General features: G+C 34.2%; 2 protein-coding genes across 2 annotated transcripts; one reads left to right on the forward strand and one right to left on the reverse strand.

Moving 5' to 3' along the window:
• Nucleotides 1-11,543: 11,543 nt before the first annotated feature.
• Nucleotides 11,544-14,171, reverse strand: LOC128041732 (uncharacterized). Its single transcript, XM_052632034.1, has 2 exons — nt 13,994-14,171; nt 11,544-12,245 (listed from the first exon to the last, which is right to left on the reverse strand). The coding sequence occupies exon 2, from the start codon at nt 12,204-12,206 to the stop codon at nt 11,544-11,546; it is 663 nt and encodes a 220-aa protein (XP_052487994.1). The 5' UTR covers nt 12,207-12,245; nt 13,994-14,171.
• An 8,532-nt stretch (nt 14,172-22,703) lies between these two features.
• LOC105772273 (transcription factor MYB4) lies at nt 22,704-24,110 on the forward strand. The gene is made up of 3 exons (XM_012593575.2): nt 22,704-22,973; nt 23,064-23,193; nt 23,317-24,110. The coding sequence occupies exons 1-3, from the start codon at nt 22,847-22,849 to the stop codon at nt 23,804-23,806; spliced, it is 747 nt and encodes a 248-aa protein (XP_012449029.1). The 5' UTR covers nt 22,704-22,846; the 3' UTR covers nt 23,807-24,110.
• Nucleotides 24,111-25,173: the final 1,063 nt, after the last annotated feature.

Genomic DNA, 25,173 nt, shown 5'->3' on the forward strand with positions numbered 1-25,173 from the left:
GAAGAAGCGATGAGATGTCAGTACCTTCATTTATTCCGAAATAGGTAATTTTGAGGACGAAATTCCTTAAGAGGGAAAGAGTTATAACATCCTGGAATAGGGTCTAGGAGTTTGGTACCTGGTGAGCTGGGGTCACCAATGGGCCTGGCAAGCTATGGTCGATGGTTTGGGTCAGTAAAGAAAGTAGGGTCTCGACTGTAAGATAAGTTAAAATTAGGAGTAACAAAAGGGCAGTTATACCAAATTTAGAAAGTCAACTTAGTTTTCTTCTTCACAACACCACTCATGCACGTAACTCTTCCCTATGTCTACTAGGGCATCCTAAGAACATCAAAATACCTAGTACTTATAAATTAAGTTCTTTTCATTAAAAATTTCATATTCTTTTAAATGAAAAAACTCTCTCAAATTTCTTCATCGATTACTTCTTTCTCTTGTTATAAAGTTTCTACGAAAACAAGAACCCAAAATTTAGCTCTTAAGATTAAAGAACCATCTACAAGCAAAGATAAGGGAAATGTGAAGCTTGTTTAAAGCTTTCAACAAATTAGTGAGTGTCCAGGGATCCCTACGTATATATGTGAATCATAGTGTTAATTAAGAGTTTAGGGCTTTACCCTAAGTATCGAAAGTAAGTTTTCTCTAAACTCTGTATTGTGTTTTTATGAATAGTGATACGTGAGCTCTATATTATGAGCTAGTTATGGACAGTGTTTTGCGAGCTCTATGTTTAAGTGGATGTTTTGACACTATACTCTTTTGTAACTGTTGGATCAGTACAACAAAATAGGTTTTTAGCGGAATTTTTTTAGGCCTATAAAAAGTACCGCCAAAAGCATTTCGGGCGCTTGTGAAAGCACCACAAAAAAAGCAGCTATAGACCATGTTGCTATTTTTTGTGGCATTTTTCTCACATAAACCGCTTTTACCACAAACGCCACTAAAGATCTTGACCTTTAGCAGCATTTAAAGATAAGCGTCGCTAAAGGTCATGTTCTTTAGCGGTGCTTCTATAGAAAAGGCCGCTAAAGGTCATGTTCTTTAGCGGAGCTTCTATAGCAAACGCCGCTAAAGGTCATGTTCTTTAGCGGCGCTTTTATAGCAAACGCCGCTAAAGGTCATGTTCTTTAGCGGCGCTTTTATATCAAACACCGCTAAAGGTCATGTTCTTTAGCGGTGCTTCTATAGAAAATGCCGCTAAATGTCATGTTCTTTAGCGGCGCTTCTATAGCAAACGCCGTTAAAGGTCACGTTCTTTAGTGACACTTTTTATCAAAAACGCCGCTAAAAGCACCGTTCTTTAGCGGCATTTTACGGAAAACGCTACTAACTTTGGCAGATTTCTAACATTCAATTTTCATCCATATGCAACCCTTCCTGTAACATGGAAACCAACCAAAAACAGCAAATTTGATACTTCAAATTCAACGAATGATATATGATATAAATTAATAAAATAAGTGTAATTCAAATTATTCAAATTCAAATGAAGTAAATAATGTTAAAAGTTAAAATGTTAAAAATATTCATACAATAGTCTAAGATGGCGGATTTTGCGACTGCTGAAACATCTTCATCATATTCTGAAGCTATAGTTGAAGTGCATCGTACTTTCTGCTCTACTCTGCTTCGCTTGCTGCTGCCTCTACTTTAAGTTGTAGCTGTAGTTCTTCATATTTTCTTTGAACCTCAACTTCTCTCGATGCTGCCTCCGCTTTAAGTTGAGTAATTTGCTCAACTGTGCTCACTTGCATCTGAGCCATCTAGCCTCTTATCCTCTGAACTTCAACTTGAGCCTGACTCTCCAAAGGCATGTAATGCTGCGAGCTGAACCCAAAATATTAGGTTGGGTTAACAAAAGATCCTTGAAATCGAACCCGACCATACCTTTCAGGACCCAAAACTTTAGTAATAATCCGATTATCAATGTCGTTAACATTAACAGAACTATCACTCGAAGCAATCGCTTCATACTCCGCCTTTTTATCCTTTAGTTTCTCCTAATAAATTAATCAAAGAGTTAGAAACGCAATATATAATAAAAACAAATGCAACATAACTTACCATTATTTGCATTACAAACGACGAATTAAACCATTACAATTAAACACTATAAATATTTAAAATAATTCAAATTTTATTAACTAAACATACCATAATTTCTACAGCTTCAGAAGTCATAGGAGATTCATCTTTCTTCCCATGTGTAATGTCAAAAAGCTAAAGGCATCCAACTTTTTGACCAGACGACAGTTCCTACAATATAGTAGTAAAAATATTATTTAATGGAAAGTAATAAATATTTGACACTATTAATAAATTCAAAATACATCGGCCTCAGCTACACAAGCAAAACTTTTCGACCCAGCTGTGTGAGTGAATTTCTGTTTTTGCTTGCTACTTGTTCCAACTCGTTCGCGATCCTACATTATGAAATTAGTATTACGTATATAGTAAATAATATAAACCAAAATAATTATAAGAGTTTAGAAATACGTAATACATATCCTTTCTTTGAATTCCAAAATTTAACCGCATCTTCCCATTGATACCTCAGCATTCCTGGCGGGACATTTCGCAATTTCTCTTTAAGGGTTGTTTTTGTCTTAAAATATTCTTTCTTTAAAGTACTTTTATGGTCTCTCCACCTTTTTCCCAATGCCTTCTTGACATAATTATCCTAGACCTCTGAAGCAAACCTCGCCTACAAAAAACGCAAGTTTAGAAAGTAAATATTAATGAAACTTAAACCAAAGTATTATAAATTACATTAAGGTTTTGTTACCTTAGTATTATCGAGAGCTAGATTTTTGTTACTATCAGGCATTTGATGCCATGGCTCGTAGTTGATAGGCAACATATTGGCATTTCATGCTATAATACCCAAATATCTTGCTAAAAGTCAAACTTCTGATCCAACAGGCTGACCAAAACTATTTCTACATGCTTTGACATGTTGGACAGGATCTAACTCGTATAAATCTTTAAGTAGCGTACTTCTTTGACCTCTGGCATCCCACCACTTTCAGCTGAAAAATGGTATATTATAATATAAGAATTTGAAAAAGAAATCAATAATAAAAGTCAACATGCATGTAAATTAAATTTAAACATACTTTGAAATTCTGCAGGTTCGTCAGGTGTATTCGGAACATTCAAAGATCTAATAGCAGTCTGTTGTTCACTATTTGTTTCTTCCGAGTTTGGAGTATTTTAAACAATACTTAGATCTCGCAATCTTCTTCTAGGCATTTTATCTACAATACACATAAATTAGTTAAAATTTTAGTAACTAATTAGAACAATAACAGCACATAGAAAATAGTTGAAATATTTAATAAAACCAATATTTAAATTATGATATTACATATAATTAAAAAATCGTAAAATCTTACTACATCATAATTCGTAAATATCTTCATCAACATCCTGGTGAACCCATTGAAATTGTGTACTAGTACTAGGGATATTTTCATTTAAGTTTTATTCTGGAAAAAGAAAAGTTTCTGATCTGTCATCGATGTCATCTCTACTTCCATTGCCCATGTCAAACAAGTCTCTAGGGATGTTACGGAGTACAACGTACCAACCCTTATCAGTTGGATCTTTTGAGTAAAAAACTTGCTTCACTTGAGAAGAAGATACATACAGCTCATCTATCAATTGTTGTCCAGTATGAATCAATCGAGAGAAGTTCACCATTGTAAAACCAAATTGATCTTGTTTAATTCTGCGAGCAGTATTAACATCAGCCCAATCACATCGAAATAAGACAACTTTCAATTTTCCATAGTAATCCAACTCAATAATGTCAGTAAGAAGTCCGTAATACTCCACATTTCCCTCAACAGGATTACTGTCTCTAGTGTCATGGGTTGCGCATGGGAGCCCGCAACCATGACACATTCGTGTGATCCATCAAGTAAGAAAGAGGTCATTTGGCCTGATCGGACTGACCTATTGCTTGAAGAGATTGAAGGCCCATCTACAAGCTTGTCACATATGGAAACGTGATCTTTGAGGATATGCAATCGTAAAATTGATATGTAATCTTAGAAGATACGATTTTGCAATCTTAGAGATTTGATTTGTAGATACCTTTCGATCTTAGCCGTTGATGTATATGATCTGTACCGTTGGATTTAGAGAGGCGCTACTATAAATAGAGGCCTCTCCCCTCATTGTAAATCACTTGAGTTTTGAGGAGTAATAAGAGTTCTTGAGAAGTATTCACTCAAACTTCTTTCTCTCTTGTATTCTTGATATTCTGTGGCTTGTTATTATTTCGCTCTTCATTCGTCTCTGTTTGATCTTTGAGTGGCTTTCGTTTGTGTTGTTTTCAAAGGGGGAATTCAATTGAATCTTTAACTCGTGGGAGTTAGGCTGACTTAGGCGTTTTTGAGAGTAAGAAACTGCCTAAGGCTGCACGGATTGTGAGGTGAAAATCCTATCCGAGCCAGTCTTTCAAAAGCACTATTGAAGGATGTCGAGAGAAGTTGGTGGGAATGAACCAATAGAGACCCGTGGGAGGGCCAAGAAGGATAGTCGATCGAGGGATATGTTGCCAAGCTTAAAAAATCGAGTGGTCAATCTCGAGAAGTCTGTTGGTGACATGAGGGAGACACTTGAAGTGGTCCTAACCCGTATAGAAGAACTAAGGGAAGACAGCAAGGAATTTGTGCCGGGCGCTCTTAGATCCACTTCGGATAAGTTGACGGTAAGGGACGAAGCTCTTGACGCCCTGGTGACTGCCATGAAAGAGGAGATTGCTGAGCTTAAGGGGGAGCTCACAATCTGTAAGGCCACTCTGGGAAGTGGGATGTTGGCTTCAGGACCAAAGCAACGTCATGTGGATGTTCCAAAACCCAAGAAGTTCAAGGGGGATAGGTCTGCAATAGAAGTGGACAACTTCCTGTGGGAATTGGATTAATATTTTCGAGCAATGGGCATTAAGAATGATGCCACTAAGGTAAACACTGCTTCGATTTACTTTACTGATGTTGCTCTCTTGTGGTGGCGACGTAGGTCCACGGATGAGAAACATGGAGGAACGGCTATTGGGACTTGGGAGGAGTTCCAAGGAGAGTTAAAGAAGCAGTTTCATCTGCAACATGCTGAAAAGGAGGCTCGTGCCAAGTTACGCCGGCTTACGCAAGAAGGTACCATTCGAGATTATGTGCGGGAGTTCAGTGAGCTGATGCTTCAGATCTCAGACTTGAATAAGAAGGAAGCATTTTATTGGTTTGAGGATGGGCTAAAAATGTGGGCTAAGTAAGAGTTGCGTTGCCTAGGTATCACTGATTTAACTGTAGCCATGGCTGAGGCAGAAAAATTTTACGATGTTGGAGGGAGAAAGTTTGACAATAGTGATGCTTCTAAGCCTAAGCCAAGACCTAAAGGCAATGGTGGGCGAGACAAAGAGCAAACCGAAAGGAATGGCGAAGCCCCAAGGGCTAATGATGGTAGACCATGGGATAAAAAAGGGCCAATGAAATGCTATCTTTGTCAAGGTCCACATAGGTTAAGTGTTTGTCCAAAGAAGGCCGCTTTCAATGCTATGGAAGCTCGCGAAGGGGCCGACTATGTCACCAAAAGTCTTAGTGCGATACTGGGTGGTGTTGAAGACAAGGAAAGTAATGGGCTGATGTTTGTGGATATCATCGTGGCAGATAGGAAATTGAATGCCCTTGTTGATGCTGGTGCATCCGATTTATTCATGTCCAAAGAGATGGCGAATGAGCTCAGTCTTAAAATAGAGGAAGATTCGGGTCGAATCAAAATGGTGAACTCCGAAAGTATTCCCATAACGGGTGTGGCTAAAGGGGTGGAACTAAAACTTTGCGAGTGGAAAGTCAAGGCAACCATTAAGGTAATCCCACTCGATGATTATGATTTTGTGGTAGGATTGAGTTTGCTTGACTGACTTAATGCGGATATTCTTCCTTCCGAGAATTACATGACGATCTCTGATTCGAGCCATCGATATATGGTGCGAGTGAAAAGAAAGGGAAGCATGGAAGGAGAAACATTGTCGGCAATCCAATTTGCCAAAGGAGTACGAAGAAATGAAGTCTCCTATTTAGCCATCTTAAGGGACAATGTGGAAGAGAAATCCGAGGGGGAAATTCCAAAGGAAGTGAAGCAGTTACTGGAGTCATTTGAAGATGTAATGCCCATGGAGTTGCCCAAGACGTTGCCACCGAAGAGGGATGTGGATCACAAGATTGAGTTGTTGCCTAATACTGAGCCGCCAGCAAGGGCACCATATCGAATGTCTCCGCCTGAGTTGGAGGAATTGCGAAAGCAGTTAAGGGAACTTTTAGATGCTGGGTTCATTAAACCTTCCAACCCCATTTGGTGCGCTACTGTTATTCCAAAGGAAGCATGATGGGTCCTTAAGATTATGCATTGACTATAGGGCCTTAAACAAGATGTGAAGAACAGGTATCCCATTCCTCTTATTGCAGATTTGTTCGATCAACTTGGTAGCGCGAGATGGTTTACTAAGTTGGATTTGCGATCGGGGTACTACCAAGTGAGAGTAGCCAAAAGGGATGCACCCAAAATAGCCTATGTGACTCGGTATGGGTCTTTTGAATTCCTGGTGATGCCGTTCGGGTTGACAAATACTTCGGCCACATTTTGCACCCTAATGAATAAGGTATTACAACCTTTCTTAGATCGCTTTGTGGTTGTTTATCTTGACGACATTGTGGTATATAGTAAGACGCTTGAGGAGCACGTGGGACATCTGAAGGAGTTGTTCCAAGTCCTACGGGAAAATAAGCTGTATGTCAAAGAGGAAAAATGCTCATTTGCCCAACGAGAGGTGCCATTTCTAGGCCATATTGTGGGAGGTGGCACGATCCGAATGGATGCAAGTAAAGTTCGAGCAATTTCCGATTGGGAGCCACCAACTAAGGTAACGGAGTTGTGGTCCTTTCTTGGGTTAGCAAACTACTATCGACGTTTCATTGAAGGCTACTCTAAGATCACTGCACCATTGACAGACTTGTTGAAAAAGGGTAAAGTATGAGACTGAGACTCTCGGTGTGGAAAAGCCTTCGACCAAGTAAAGCAAGCAATGATGAGTGAACCTGTATTTACTTTACCGGACTTTTCAAAAGCGTATGAGGTACGTATGGATGCTTCAGACTATGCAATTAGGGGAGTATTGATGCAAGTGGGGCATCCAATTGCTTCCGAGAGTCGAAAGCTTAATAAGATGAAATGCAAATACACGGTCCAAGAATAGGAGATGACTGCTGTGGTGCATTGCTTGCGCAATGGAGGCACTATTTGCTGGGTTCCAGGTTCGTGGTATTCACTGATAATGTTGCAAATAGTTATTTCCTAACCCAGAAAAAATTTCCCCCCAAACAGGCTCGTTGGCAGGTTTTCTTAGCGGAGTTTGATTTTAGCATAGAGTACAAGCCGAGTGCCAACATTGTGGCTGATGCGCTTAGCCGAAAGATGAAATTTGCAATGATAAGCCAACCTAATAGTCCCTTATTGGAGCGCATTCAAGAAGGGTTGTCCCACGATTCCACGGCTAAAAATTTGATTGAGCTTGCCAAAGAGGGAAAAACGAGACGATTTTGGCTCGAGGGAGAATTACTATACACTCAGGGACAATGTCTATATGTGCCTCAACATGGGAACTTGCGAAAGGAAGTCATGAAAGAATGCCATGATTCGAGATGGGCTGGTCATTAGGGCATGCACCGTACTTTGGTTCTCTTAGAGGATCGGTTTTATTGGCCTCACATGGGTGACGATGTGGAGACTTATGTGAAGACTTGTTTGGTGTGCCAACAAGATAAAGTCGAGTTGAAGGCTCCTGCTGGTTTGCTACAACTTTTACCCATTTCGGAGCGCCCATGGGAGAGTTTGTCCATGGACTTTATTGTAGGTTTGCCTAAATCTGATGGATTTGCAAGCATTTTTGTTGTGGTGGACAGGTTTTCAAAGTATGCAACTTTTATCCCCGCAACTAAGGAGTGTCCTGCTGAGGAGGCTGCTCGCTTGTTTCTTAGACATGTGGTGAAATATTGGGGAATGCCGCAGTCTATCATCAGTAATCGTGATGGGCGATTCATGGGACGGTTCTGGACGGAGTTGTTCAAGTTAATGGGCTCGAACTTGAACTTTTCAACTAGCATGCATCCACAAACTGATGGGCAAACTGAACGAGTGAATTTGTTGTTTGAGATGTATCTCCAGCATTATGTGAGTGCGTGCCACACAAAGGGACTGGCCAAAGTTGCTGGATGTGGCTCAATTTTCATACAATTTGCAAAGTAGGGCAACAAACCAGAGTCCGTTCGAGATAGTGACAGGGCAACAACCACTTACACCTAATGCTGTTGCAACTCGTTATGCGGGACCGAATCCAGTGGCTTATCGATTTGAGCGAGATTGGAAAGAGCAAAACGATTTGGCTAGGGCTTGTCTACACAAGGCAAGTAAGCGCAATAAGAAGTGGGCGGATCAGAATCAAAGGGATGTGCAATATCAGGTGGGTGATTCTGTCCTTGCAAAACTACACCTGATTCTGCGACGCAATGGGTTGCATAAAGGGCTTGTGCGACGATATGAGGGGCCGTTTCAAGTTGTGAAAAAGGTAGGCAAGGTGGCCTACAAGCTTGAGTTGCCTGAAAAACTCAAACTCCATCCAATGTTCCATGTGAGTATGCTTAAGACATTCTATGAAGATGGAGAAGACCCAAAACGAAACGAGTCCAAACGAGCACCAATGGGGGTAAAACTTCCCTATGATAGAGAGGTTGAAAACATCAAGGGGGATCGTGTGATCAGACGGAAGTACTATCGATCGCGGCATGAATACCTAGTCCGATGGAAGGAATTTCCCGATAGCGAGACAAGTTGGGAACCCGCTGAAGCCTTGTGGCAATTTCAAGACAAGATAGATCGGTACCATGCGGAGGATGCGACGAGGACGTCGCTAGATTCAGTGGGGGAGAATGTCATGGGTTGCGCATGGGAGTCTGCAACCATGACACATTCGTGTGATCCATCAAGTGAGAAGGAGGTCATTTGGCCCGATCGAATTGACCCATTGCTTGAAGAGATTGAAGCCCATCTACAAGCATACATGGAAACGTGATATTCGAGGATATGCAATCGTAGATTTGATATGTAATATTAGAAGATACGATTTTGCAATCTTAGAGATTTGATTTGTAGATACCTTTCGATCTTAGCCGTTGATGTACATGATCTGTACCGTTGGATTTGGAGAGGCTCTACTATAAATTGAGGCCTCTCCCCTCATTGTAAATCACTCGAGTTTTGAGGAGTAATAAGAGTTCTTGAGAAGTATTCACTCAAACTTCTTTCTCTCTTGTATTCTTGATATTCTGTGGCTTGTTATTATTTCGTTCTTCATTCGTCTCTGTTTGATCTTCGAGTGGCTTTCGTTTGTTTTGTTTTCAAAGGGGGAATTCGATTTAATCCTTAACTCGTGGGAGTTAGGCTGACTTAGGTGTTTTTGGGAGTAAGAAACTGCCTAAGGCCGCACGGATTGTGAGGCGAAAATCCTAAGTCCGTGACACTAGCACTAGCATAACTTGTAATTGAAGAATTAACAACTATTCCACAATTTTCAGTTCTCCTCAATCTCTCCCGATATTTTGTATGAAATCGAAATCCATTGATGAAGAAGGCAGTATATCTTTTTACTACTCTATTCGAACCTTGAGAAAGCCATTTAACTTCGTTATTGACGTCATTTTCACTCCAAACCTATTGAATCGAAAGTAAATTGAGTAATTATAAATGTTATAAGAAAACATTATTATTTTTCAATGAAAGTTTCAATTGCATACCGTTTGGCGTAACCATTCATGAAAAGATTCTGTAAATAACTTATTAATCTCCCGATGTTGTAATCTTCGGAAGCGGGAACGAGACCTCAAGATTTGTTTGTACTCACTATGTTAAAAAGAGGTTTACTTTGTTAGAAGATAAACAAATTATAATTGATGAATATTTATCAAATTCTAGAACTTACTTGCGTAATGGTTCCATTGAATCGTGGTGAAAAAGAACATATCGATGTGCTTGTACCTACGATCTATCATCTAATTCTGAACTTTCAACTTTGCCGATTGGTTCTCTATAACTTTGAAATAAATAAGTTTTGAACCAAGTTATGATCAGTGAGCCCAGCATTTCTACTTGATCTGTTCATTCTTGTTTCAACATCTTCCAAATATCTAGAACAGAAAGTCATACACTCCTCAGCCAAGTAGCCTTCAACAATTAAGCCTTCTAGATAATGCTTATTGTGGCAATAAGACTTTAATTTGAATAGAAAGCTAAACAAGATATACAACATTATCAAAAGTTGTAACTAACGACATAGAGGTGAATGAATGAATAATTTACAAATAAATTAACACATTTCTATGGGATACATCCATCGATAGAAAACAAATCCACCAAGTATTGCTTCATGAGAGAGACGGATTAGCAAGTGCACCATAATAGTGAAGAAGGAATGTGGGAAGAATTCTCCAAATTGCATAAAGTTAATGCGGCTCGATATTGTAGTGTCTCAAGTTCTTGAACATCCAAAACTTTGCCACAAATGGCTTTCATTATATTGGATAGTTCAATTATACAAGACATCACCTTTTTTGACATACAACACCGCATAGCAACTGACAGTAAATCTTGCATCAATATGTGATAGTCATGTGATTTCAAGGCATATAGTCTTCGATCTTTAAGACTCACACATCGAGATATATTTGATGCATACGCATCCGGGACCTTTATATCCTTCAGCACCATACAAAACACTTCTTTCTCCTTCTTCGACATTGAAAAAATAGAAGGCGACAACCGATATTTCCCATTCGAAAGTGCTTGGGGATGAAGATCACGCCGAATTCCCATGTGGGCTGAATTAAGTCGACTCTGAAGATTATCTTTTAATTTTTCATCGACATTCAAAATTGTCCCAATGATGTTCTCGCAAACATTTTTCTCAATATGCATGACATCAAGATTGTGTTGTAAAATGTGATGCTCCCAATAAGGCAACTCAAAAAAATACTTCTTTTTTTTCCACAAGTCCGCATCATTAGGATCTTCCTCTTCATTAGATTCATCATCAGATTCATCTCTTGATCTTCTATTTCTTTGCATGTTGGGCGGTTGATTTATCTTCCCATAACTAAAATTCATATATTTCAATATGAACAAGATTTCAGATCCACCGGTCTGCGAAGAAGCTTCTCTGAACTCTTCAGTACCGTCAAATAAAGTATTCTAAAATCTAAATTTATGATTTCTCGGTAACCACCGACGATACCCCATGTAAGAGAACTTCTTCCCATTATATAACCATTACGAATATGTTTGTGCAGCACAACAAGGACAAGCATAACGTTCCTTGGTACTCCAACCAGATAAATTGGCATAAGACGAGACGTCATTAATAGTCCACATCAAAGCTGCACATAAATTAAAGTTCTCCTTTCTCAGTACATCATATGTCTCAACATAGTCCATAATTATTTTAACTCTTCAAGAAGTGACTGCAAATAAATATCAATATCATTTCCGGGACCTTTCTCTTTGGGGATAATCATAGATAAGATAAAGAAAGATTGCTTCATGCAAATCCATGGAGGCAAATTGTAAGAAACAAGCACTACAGGCCAAGTACTGTACGCAGTGCTCATGATTTTGTAAGGATTAAATCCATCAAATGCTAACCCAAGCCTCACACTCTGAGGATCGCTTGCAAAGCTTGGAAATTTACTGTCAAATGATTTCCAAGCTAAAGAATCCGTAGGATGGCTTAACAATCCATCATTGGTTAGTCCATCATGGTGCCACGTCATAGACTCAGTTGTCTTCGATGACATGAAAAGCCTTTGAAGCCTTGGTATTAGCAAAAAATACCGCAAAATCTTAATTGGCTTCTTCTTTGACTGTGCATCATTTTCATCCTCATTACCATCTTCTGTATTTCTATTCATCCAACGGGATTGACCGCATACATAACAGCACTGTTGGTTTTTCTGATCGCCCCAATACAACATGCAGTCATTTGGACAATTATGAATTTTGTTGTACCCAATGCCTAAATCTTTTATCAGTTTCTTCATATCTTTGCATGAATGAGAGATTTTTGCAAACGGGAACATATCTCTCAAAAACTCTAACAACATTGTCAAAGAGTTTTCGGTCCACCCTCCCAAACACTTTAACTAAAAAAGACGAATACCGAATAAACTAATCAAACATAATTTATTCAATTAATAAAATATATAAAGTAATTTAAGCATTTGAATACCAAATTTAATAATTTGTGTATTTTTTTTTTGCTTGGGTAAATAATACGTGGAGAAGTCACAATCATAATTTAAACCTCAAATTATGTAATAAGCTGCAAATTTACGTGTAAATTGAGCCGAAACATATAAAGCTAAAATGATAATTAAAATATGAAGGTAAAGTTTTATGCCAAGATGATGGATAAAGCTAAAATGATAATTAAAACTCCCTTTTAATTCTCAAAATAATAATTAAAATATAAAGCTAAAATATAACCATACAAATATTTAAACAATTAGAGATGTTTTTTAAGAAAACTAGTTAGGGAAACATAGGAATAAATACCTTAAATTTGCTCAAATTCAAGCAAACTTCTGGAAAAAAAAAACATAAGTAAATTAGTACCAAAAACGAATAAAAGATAAAAGTATAAAATCATGTTGGAATATGGAAAACAAAAGTTTTATGCCAAGATAAAAGTATAACATTAGTACCGAAAACAGAAGTTTTATGCCAAGAGACCCTAAGGCCTTAAACTTAGAGTTGGTATATGGAAAAATAGTTGCTTGCAATTGTGTCGTAAAAACAGCCAACCATTTCACATGGACCTACCAAAATAATCTTATACAATTTTTTTTTTTTTTGACATAGTATACTATCTCTAGAGAAAGTACAGGCAAACAATACAAATGAATTCGATAGTTGTATTGTTGGTGTTAAATGTGGTAGAGATTCCAATCCAAGAAAACAAAAAGAAAATTAGTACAACAACTCCAAGCAAACTTCATTCAAAGAGCTACAGACATTCAAATGGAAAGGTGACTTAAGGGAGTTTTATTATACATGTTCTGTACAACATGTTCTGTAGAATTCATGAAAAAATAGTTTATTATACATGTTCTGTAGAATTCATGGAAAGGTGACTTAAAGAAAATTAGTACAACAACTCCAAGCAAACTCCAAAATTTTCATTCATATTGCATCACTATTTTATTATACATGTTCTGTAGAATTCATGAAAAAATAGTTTAATCTGCAGCAGCATTCTAACACTTGTTGAGTTGAATACACAAAAATTGGGTTTGAATAAACATTGAGATAACTTTATTATTACTTTGAGATTCGATTTAACTCGATTTTCGCTTGTGTCTTGCACTTAAAAAAGCCACTAACAATATTAATGTTCTGCAACATATGGTAAGAAACAGTAACAAAGAAACATGAAATTATGATATTTTCTGCTGCAGATTAGCTAGAGGAATGGTCAAAGACATTCAAACGAATAAAAATAAGGGAAAATTTACAACAAAAATCCCCAAAAAACAACTAAAAGAGACGTTTATAAATATTTCACTTATTAAAAGCTAAATATATAGAAAAAAACTCAAAAAACCGATAGCTTTTTTCTATAAAAGCTGTCGACCTTTCCTCTCTGTGCACCATTTTAAACAAGTTTCCAGGACCCTACCATTTCTTCAGAATTACCATATCTAATTAGTATTGAACTAGAATCCCCACAAATGAACAAACCCTACCATGCATATCCACATACAAAATTATCGACCTTAAAACATTTAAGCAAAAAGAAAATAAAGAAGATTAACCATCCATAAAAAAAATCCCAAATTTGATTGAAAGAAAACCCTAAATGTAGATCGATTATTGAGAGAAAAAGCGTTACCTTTAAAACAAAAATTTCGCAGCTTTGATAACAGAGTGTAGATCAATTCAACCATTGCTTTGTTTCTTTTGATTTCTGAGTTGTCCTGTGATTTTTTTCATTGTATTTTTTTTCTTTTCCTTTCGATTCAACCCTTGCTTTCCTCTGTGTTTTTTTTCTTTTCCTTCTTTCTCAGATATTAAAGGCATAGACTTAAATTGAAAGAGTTTAACATCGTGTAAAGAAACGGCGCAGTTTAGAGAAATTTTAATACATGGTTGCGGCCTTTTTTTGTACAAAGGCCACTATTGCTTTCATAGTTGCGGCGTTTTCCGCAAAAAACGCTAATACAAAATTAAATTCCTGTACTGAAACGACGCCGTTTTAAGAAACTTTAATATATAGTTGCGGCGTTTTCCGTAAAAATGCCACTAAAAATTAAATTCCTGAAGAGAAATGGCGACGTTTTGAGAAACATTAATACATTTTTGTAGCGTTTTCAACAAAAAACACCACTAAAAGATTACATTCCTGTAGTGAAACGGAGCCGTTTTGATAAATTTTAATACATATTTACGGCGTTTTCCGAAAAAACGCCACTAAAAATTTAAATTCCTAAACAGAAACGGCGCCGTTTAGAAAAACTTGAATACATAGTTCCGGCATTTTCAGTAAAAACGCCACTAAAAAATTTAATTCTTGTGGTGAAACGGCGCCGTTTTGAGAAATTTTAATACATAGTTGCGGCATTTTTAAAAAAACGCCACTAAGAAATTAAATTCTTGTAGCGAAACGGCGCTGTTTTGGGGAATTTTAATACATAGTTGCGGCGTTTTTTTCTAAAAACGCCGCTAAAGCTCGATTATTTTATAATTTTTATATTGAATTATTGTATCTCTCATATCAATTTTAAATAAATAATTTTTTTAAATTTTAAGTAATATTTAAAAGAATTAGATAAAATTATAAATTATAGTTTTGTATTTCATTTTATTTCTTATAATTTGGTCCTATCCAAAATAAATAGTTACCTATCCATATCAATCTATTACTTTTTTTACTTATTTATCAATTTTTGTAAAAATAATATTTAAATATATCAAATGGTTTAGATTTAATATTTTTAAATATAAAAGCATTAATTTATTGTATAAAATTTCACCATTTAACAAATCTCAAGTAAACCTTAAATCCTAAACCATTTAATATATATAAAGTTTATCTTTATCTCTTAAATAATTTAAACTATAATCATAATTTTAATATATTAAATTTATTATTATCTCTTTTACAATTATATAAGAAATTATTTAATATATAAATTAAAAAATACTAATTAATCTAAACACTAAACTCTAACACCTATCCCTTAAACCCTGAATCCTAAACCCTTAACCCCTAACCCTTAAACCTTAAATCCCAACCCTTAAACCATAAACCTTAATCCATAAACCTTAAAATAGTAACTCATAAATGGGACTCCAAATCCTAAATTAACCATATACCCTAAACCATATATAAACCCTAAACTATAATGATAATTAATTAAATATTTTAAAATTAATACTATCTTATCTTTTACAATTATATAAGAAATTATTTAATATATAAATTAAAAACAATCAGTCATGTACCCAAAAAACTTTAAATTTATTTTAAATAATAGTATTTTAATTTTTTCATTTTTAACAAATATTTTTCTATGTTTTTACATTATTATTTTTTCTATGTGTCATTATTTTTATCTGAAGAATTTAAATATTCAACTAAAAACAAATTGTATTTTAATTAATATAAATAAATTAGTTAAAACAAATAAAATGTTTTTTACGGCGTTTTTGACAAAGCGCCGCTAATGCTTGATATATAGCGGCATTTTTGATAAAGCGCCGCTAATATTCGATATATAGCGGCATTTTTTATGAAGCGCCAACTAATGCCACTAAAGCTCAACATAAAACGACGGCGTTTTGCATAAATTTTTGAGGCATTTTTTAAAAAGTGCCGCTAATACTCGATCTATAGCGGCGTTTGTCAAAAAGTGCCGCTAATGTCAATCTTTAGCGGCATTTCTCAAAATGCGCCGCTAATGCTCAATCTATAGCGGCGTTTTTTATCCAAACGCCGCTAAAAGTGCCGCTAAAAGCCTGTTTTGCTGTAGTGGATATAATGGCATGCCATAGGATTGTGTGTACTCACCTTTATGTCTTGTGATTTTGGACAATAAGGCCCTGGGACATGTTAGAGAGATCAAAGAATGTCGAGCTAAGATCCATTCAATAAGATATGCTAGTGTGATGGAGACTGTTAGCTTAACGCTACACTTTTGAGATATGACAGACTGTTTGAGTCAATATGAGAAGTCATAAGGAGATATGTTTATCTAATAGAAAACAACATGTAAATAAAATTGTGTTTTCCAAAATACTATGTTTCACTATTTTAAGTTAACCGATGACAAGTAACCTCGAACCAGGTTACGCGTAAATATGGCGAACCCAGTTCGTAGAACAGTAACCCTGATAACGCTCTTATTTAACTTATGTTTTTTATGTGTTGTGTGGTTTTCTTGTACATTCACTAAGTTCACAAGAGCTCACACACACTTTTCTAAACACTGCAGACAACTAGATTGCACGGTGCATAACAGCAAAGCGAGTGATCCGGGTGAGGCATAAACACTAAGAAGGTGCTACAAATAAACTCTGGACTTAAAGGTAATGTGGGACTCCGTTTGGGCATAGAAATGCCTTTGTCTCTATTGACTTCGCTGATTGTTCTAAGACTTAGTTATTTTTATGTTTCTTTTATTTTAAACTTGCGAACCAATAAAACTATATATATACCTGAATGTTAAGTATGTCAATTTCTTGTTGGTACGAATATAATTTGGAACCATGTTTGATGTTATTTTATTTATTTACAAGTTCATGTCTAAGTATTTAATTTCTAATCAGAGTGTTCACCATAAGTTAGAGTATGAATTAATCAAAGCTGACTAATTTTCATAGAATTCGCCAAAGTTGCTACGAAGTGACAAAGTTGTTGAACTCTGCAAGGTGGGAACTCTATCGTTTAGCGAACTTCCACCTACGAACCCTTAATAATTTTTTATACGCGAAATAGGAAAGACCTTGTGATACAAGTTCATAGAATCTAAACACAAATGGATTGTTCGCGAGACCTACCCTGTTTAAGGAGACTTATTCTGCAAAGACTAAAATTTGCGATCTGTGTAATTTGGGAGCCCTAGAAATAGGTTACTGTGTATCATCAATCTTTCACATGTTTATGTGTCCGCATGAGTTCTTTTTTGTTTACATGGCTTTCTGCAACGACATGTGAACTAGAGGTGCTCATGGGCCGGCAGGCCGGGCCGCTCGAAATATAGGAGGGTTCGGGTAAAAATATTGATGGGTTTTGAGTCCCCCAATATAAACCTACGCCTAATTTGCAATTAAAGTAGTATAGGGAGTAGGGTCGATTCCTCAGAGACTGGGTTTACTGAAAATTGTTTCTCTTTCTAGACCAGATTCGTGTCTGGGCAGTTGTTGTGCCCAAAAAATTTGGGGGGAGGATAAAATTAAAAACCTGGAACCTGAAATAAACAGGAAAAAAATGCATGAAAAGTAAAAGCTGAAAATAAATTAATAAAAAGCAATTAAATAAATCTGAAGAAAAATTAATTAAACTAAGCTCAGCTTTAGGCACAGGTTTTTCTCGTCTTTGAACCGATCCTCGAAATTAGATGAACTCCTCTTTTCCAATAAGCTAGTTATAGCTACCAAGGACGCATCGGACACCAACTCTTCCTTGTGTAAATTAGTTATGGAACGTCCTATAACTAACTTTTACCGATCGAACAACCATCGAAACGTTCGTGATTTAGAACTCCAGCAGCTTTGCGTTCTAGAAAAGCCTAGCTCGAACCAATGTCCTCAACCGCGCGGGACATTTAAATCCGGTTACTACTTCCCTTGACGGAACCAAACATCAATCTCCACTTGGCACGCCAATGTGTTCACAGAAAATCGATTAGACAACCGATCCTTTTGGAATTTCAACTGTACGTCTAACCACACTAAATCAAATGACATCTTTTTTGACTTAGTGTTGATTTGACTTTTCGAGTTGACAAAATCATACTCTTAATCTGGAGAAATAATAAGTACTGGATTTTAGGAGTTAAATTGCTCGGGTTCGTAACTCACAGATCTTGATGAGGCTAACTCCGACCTAAAGCTGAAAATGAATTTAGTTGACTAAGGTTTGAGACATGTTGGTATTGGGAATAATTGGAGAAGGTTGAATAAATGAAAAGGAGATGAAAGTAAGTGGGTGAAGGTGACGCAAGGTTGGAAACTAATAGATGGAAAAATATAAGGAATTAATGTCAGCAACTAAATTTGCAAAAAGGAAAGAAAAGATTGAATTGCAAGAGATAAAAGCTTAATTGAAAAACTTAGTGATTAAAAACTTGATGGAAAACTTGATTAATGACTTGATGAAAGACTTGATGAAAAAAACAATTAATGAATGACTTAATGAATGACTTGATCCAAGACTTGATCAATGAATGAACATAGTAGCCCCTATTTATACTATTGGCTTTGCCAAATTAAGTGCCACTAACCATAGAAAATTAAGGAAATAAAATATTCCATGATATAAAAATCCCTACATAATCTCCCACTAAGTCAACATAGAATTTCAGCTAATTACATCTTGGAAAAATTCTTCTTTGGCTCGCCTTCTTTGCTCCTTTCTTCAATCTAGCCCAATTGTTTCCTTTTTCTTCTATTTAGCCCCAAATTGCACCACTGCACAAAATTCAATATAAACATGGAAAAATTAGTGGTGCACTCTCATAAATTAACCAATTTAATTACATAAAATATGTAACTTTAGCATTTAATCAAATATAGGCCCGAAATATGGGTTTGGACAAAAAAACGAGGCCCGTTTAGAAAACAGACTAGGCCTCAGGCACCACTTTTTTGGTCCAGGCTCGGCATAATAAATATATATTTTTTTTATTTTTTTTAATTTTAAAATATTTTTAAAATACATTTTTTTATTTTTATTTTTAAAATAAATTTTTGGTGTTTATTAAAAAAAGGCCGGGCCGGGTCGGGCTTGGGCTTAGGAATTTTTTCCCGGGCCGGGCCTGGACAAAATTTCAAGCCCATATTTCGGGGTTGGACCGAGCCCGAGCCTAGGACGCGGGTCAAAAATTTTTTCTGGGCCCGGCCTGAACCTGGCCCGGCCCAAGAGCACCTCTAATGTGAACCCCTTTGCCTACGAAAGCTAAGTATTGTGAGTTAAAATCTTAAAGCTCGCATGTCTCTTTTTGTGCACACGGTATAATGGTGTGCTGGAGGTTCGATTGGAGATGAAATGGAGAGTCACTCCGATGGCTAATGTAACGTTCTGGGTTCAGGTCAGACTATTCTAACTGGGCTTAGGGTGTTACAGTTATTCAGTTGGTCTCCTAATTTTTAGGGTGCTTTCATTTTGGCCATTTAAAAATGAATTTCATACAAATTCGTCACCCAATTTTGAAGGTGTTTTCATTTTAGTTACCCAAGTATTAAATCTCTAACGATGACTGACTATACATGTCACATCATATTTATACTTTTATTTTGGTCACTCAACTTTTAAGTCAGTTTCATTTTAATCACGTAAAAGAATAATTTTTTAACGTATCGATCGTGGTAAAAAAACAAAGATTAAAGTGAAAGCAGTGAAAACTAAAATAATGTATTAAAAATTGTCAAATTGTACTTGTTTATCTCATTACTTAATTTATTTTCAATATTAAAATTTAAATTTCAAAACATCAAAATCAATTAAATAAATTATTAAAGAAATTTTATCTCTTGAGAGTGTATATATTGAAATTAATTGAATTAATTTAATCTCCTTATAAAATTTAAAATTTTTTATGTTTTCAAATAAAATCAACTCAAATAACTCATCTTTAGTAATTTTCATTTAAACCCAAATTTATTTTGATTATATGATCTTGAATATTCCATGATGAGCTAAAGCAAAGAAATTCCTTGCAATTAATTTAATTAATTAATTTTATCTTTCTTGCCAAATAAAACTAGAATTTTTCATTACTTCTTTACCCAAATGAAGAAAAAGTAATTAATTTAATTAATTGCAATGAAATTTTTATTTTTTTATCTTTGCATGTAAGATTCAAGATTATAGAATCAAAAGAAATTTAAGTTTCATAGACACTTATTACATATATGTTAATTGAATTGATTTCGGATAATTTGGAAATATAAAATAAAAATTTAAAATTTAGGAGATTAAATTATTTAATTTAATTTATTTCAATTTATAGTTGTTTGGCATTATCAAGGGATAAGAAATTTCAATAATTTATTTAATTGAATTTATGTTTTGAAATTTAAAATTTCAATATTAAAATTAGAAATTTAGAATTTTCGCAATGGGATAAATAAGTAGAATTTAACAAATTTTAATATATTATTTTAGTTTATATCGCTTCTTCACCTTAATCCTTAGCATTTTTTTACCATGACTTATACTTAAAAAAGATTTTTGAGATGACCAAAATAAAACCGACTTAAAAGTTAAGGGATAAAAAAAGAAGTATAACATAAAATAACTTATAAAATTAACCATCGATAACTAACAATGACTAAAATAAAAACGTCTTAAAAATTAAAGGACAAAATTACAATAATTTCCTCTTGAATGAAAAAAAGGATCATCATTTATCTACATGTGTTACCCCTTTCTTGTCTTCACCATCGCCATGTATCGTCAAATATCAATTTCCTATTGTCTCGGAAACTTGCAAGTTAGTGAATAATCCATAAAAATGTAACTCAAATGCCCATAGTTTTATTCATCTATTTATTTTAAATTTGTCTGGCTGTCTTTTCAATCATTATTGCCCTAATCAAAGCAGTGTCTTTTGACTGAATGTTGATGTTTGCCATTCCTTTTCGTTTTGAAAAACCTTCAAAAATAGATCAAAGTTGAAACGTGGTCCACGCTTTGTCATGTCTTGATTTTTCTTACGGTAGTGGTTAACCATTGACTAATTTTGTACTATCTGCTTTATTTTCATTGCTTAATTTACATAAATAATATAAAAAATTTAATTTTTGAAATAAGTTGTTAGAGATTAATTATGAAAATAGTATGTGTTTTGGTGGAGTCTTTTCATAAGTATCATCACCTTTTTTATAATATTTTTTGTTTTTATAAAATATAATTTTTAAAAAATATATATTTATATAAGTCAAAATATGGTCAACAGTGAATACGGATTGAAAATATTTTGTTATAAATTATCAATTATTTTATTAGTTTTTGTGTTTTGTGAATTTTATTAATGTAAAATTATTTTGTTAGTAATTTAAGATTAGTTTATAAATTGTTAGTGTTTTGTGTTTTATGAAGTTTTAGTAATGTAAATTCTTTTTAAAAATGTTATAGTTATTTTGTTAGTAATTTATGATTAGTTTATAATTTGTTAGTGTTTTGTGTTTTGTGATTTATTAGTAATGTAAATTCTTTTTAAAAATGTTATAGTTATTTTGTTAGTAATTTATGATTAGTTTAGGGTTTTGTGATTTTTAGTAATTTAATTTTTTTAAAAATAATTGTATAATTATGTTGTTAGTAATTTATGGTTAGGTTATATAAATTGTTAGTGTTTTGTGTTTTGTGATTTATTAGTAATGTAAATTCTTTTTTAAAATGTTATAGTTATTTTGTTAGTAATTTATAATTAGTTTATAAATTGTTAGTGTTTAGTTTAGGATTTTGTGAATTTTTAGTAATGTAATTTAAAAGAAAAATTATAGTTGTTTTGTTAGTAAGTTATGATTAGGTTATATAAATTGAAAAGTGTTTTGTGTTTTGTGATTTATTAGTAATGTAATTCTTTTAAAAAAATGTTATAATTATTTTTTACTAATTTATGATTAGTTTATAAATTATTAGTGTTTAGTTTAGGGTTTTGTGATTTTTTAGTAATGTAATTTTAAAAAAATATATAACTTTATAGTTATTTTGTTAGTAATTTATGATTAAGTTATATAAACTGTTAGTGTTTAGTTTAGTGTTTTGTAATTTTTTATTAATGTAAATTTTTTATAATATAATTTTATTTTTATTTGACAAATTTTATTGATAGAAGTGATCACCAGTTGCGCCTATCCACTAGGAGTCACCATGGCGCCTACCAGATAGACACCACCTATCTCATACCACATTCGTATACATACACGGGTCATGTACTGAACCGGGAAAAAATAATACAAGTTCATGACGCCTATGAGAAAGGCGCCACCAATAAAATAATATTTAAAAAAACAAAAAAAAAGTATTATAAAAAAAGGTGATGACACCTATAAAAAAAGGTTTCACCCAAAAAATATATCATTTTAGTAATTAATTACACTGACAATCCATTTCAAAAATTAATTTTTTTATATTATTTATGTAAATTAACCATTTTCATTCCTATTTCATGTGGGAAACGCTGTCCAGTGATGACCTAAGCCACAATGCATCATCTGCCTTACATAAGAGCTCTTCCTTTAACCATTTTCTTGACAACGAACGTAACCAACTAATATGTGTCAACCTATGTATATAACCACTGTAAAAGCATACTCTACCAAGGGATGTTCCACGAGGTATCCTTTTTGAAATAAAAGTTTTGCCATGTTAATTGTCACATTATTGGAAAAATCGGGGACATTCAAACACGTTTTTCCCTAGAATCATAACATAAACTGGCATAAAATCTTTTGTATAAAACGTTTTGCTTTTTGCATAAAACTTAAAAATCTGCTTCATTTACTTTTTGCAGGGATGGCAAAGTCTGACGAAAAGCCAACTCTGAGGAAAGGTCCATGGAGTTCCGAAGAAGACCACAAATTAATAGCTTATGTTACTAGATATGGTATCTGGAATTGGACAGCAATGGCCAAAGCAGCAGGTCCACAATAACCAATATCATCGAGAAATACTCGAGGTTTTTGGCTTCTAAGTTACACTTCTATTGAGTCTTTTATATTTGTTCTTGTAGGGTTGCAAAGGTCCGGGAAGAGTTGCAGACTTCGTTGGATGAATTATCTAAGGCCTGGAATTAAGCGTGGAAATTTCACTAGGGAAGAAGAGGAAACCATACTTGATTTGCATGAAAGGCTTGGAAATCGGTAAGCGCTGAAGGCTGTTTATACTCAACAAATTTATCCCTGTGAATGTTGATGATGGCTATGCAACTGATATGGTTTTGGAGCATAAGATCAAATTTAATATTATTCGATCAAATTATGCAGATGGTCAGTGATTGCATCAAGGTTGCCTGGAAGAACTGATAATGAGATTAAAAATTATTGGCATACACGCTTAAGCAAACGTTTGAGACACAACTTAGTGCCGAAAAGTGGACCTTTCCAGATACCCAATGTTGAAACCGAACAGAAGAGCTCACCCGAAATTGCTCTCCCACCTGCCATTGCTATAAAAGAATCAAATGTAGAAACCTCTGGTGCAATCCAGCTGCCTTTATCAAGCTCCAACCCTGCAATGAAAATTGACGAAAGCCAAACTAATTGTTCATTCAAAGCATATGGAGGACTTCAAAACATATTTGAGCAGACATTCACTGCAGAAGGATCATACATAGTGGAGAATTCTAAAGCCATTTATTCAGTACCTGGAGTTTCTACTGCTACCTCTCAGCTAGCGAGGTTCCAGTACCAGGGTAATTCCTGTACTGATGTTTGGCGTAAGTTTTTAACGAACGAAATCATCTATGGAGGCTAATAATCTCTCGGGCAATCTTTGATTTGTAGAGCACTTGCTTGTTGGACATGATTGTAGCTAAACTAATGGTTTGAACTATTGGCATTGGCATTGAATTTGGATGAGTTCTTACTCTTTAATTTCCATGTATGTTCAAAGATTATTGCTTCATTATCGAGTACCGGCAAAACATTAGGTGAAAGCTTCACTCAAATTGCCTTTTCTACGAATTAATGGTGGAAAAATATCTAGCAATAGGTTGTGCTTTCCTTTGTTAGAATACGGTTTGTAACAAATAAAAATAAATTAATAAAGGGGTTTTTATTAAAATAATATAAAAATTAAATTAAATTCCAAAATGATAAATTCTTTATCAAAATAATGCTTATGTTACAATAATTTTGAGTGTCACAAGTGATATTACCCAAATTACAAACTAATCATTATCAAATGATTATTGAAAGAATAAAAGAAAAGACGTACATTCTAAACCCTAAAATCTTTGTAAACTTTGTAATTCACGTTGATGGGAATGGAAGTTACTATTCTGTAGTTTGAGATAAATTTTTTATTTATGTCATTAATTTAAAATTTATTTTAATTTTAACCTTAATTCGTAATTTTAATATTTTTATTTAGTCCTTATTTCTAATATTTTTAATTTAATTTAATGCTTTTGTACGTATATGGTGAATATTCAATTTGTTGAATAATAATTTTAGTTGTGTCTAATAAAGATCAATTGTACAATAATTTTAATTTCGGTTAATGTCCAATTTGTATGTTAATATGAATTTTAAGCATAGAAGATGAAGTTTTGAAAAGTTAATTACCAATTATTGTACAATTAATTTATCCGGAAAGAGATATGTAAATAGACACAGTTAAAATTATTATACGACAAATTAAATCTTCACCATATACATTCAAAAGTATTAATAATTAAGAAAAACCATTTAAGATGTACACCAAATTAAAAATTCTTAAAAGCAATGATTAAATAAAAAAATCAAAACTGCAAATTAACGTTGTAATTAAATCAAAATTTAAAATTAAAAACCTAAATAAAAAATATTCAAACTACCATCAATATTAATTAGAAAGTTTGAGGTGTCACAAATTATATGTGCGACACTCACCTTTTGCTTTTCTTTTATTATTTCAATAGTTATTTGATAATATTCGTATTTTAAGTAATGTAGCCCATGTCATATGCAACATTCAAAATTATTTCCTTTTATAAAGAACTTATAACATATATCATTTTAAAAATTAATTTTATTTTTGTATTATTTTAATACCTAAAAAAACATATAATTAAATTGTTTGCACAGTTTGGACTTGATCCTATATTTACAGACTTTTATCTAGAGATGAATTCACTCAAA

Source organism: Gossypium raimondii, chromosome 6, assembly GCF_025698545.1.
Source record: "Gossypium raimondii isolate GPD5lz chromosome 6, ASM2569854v1, whole genome shotgun sequence".
Lineage (NCBI taxonomy): Eukaryota > Viridiplantae > Streptophyta > Magnoliopsida > Malvales > Malvaceae > Gossypium > Gossypium raimondii.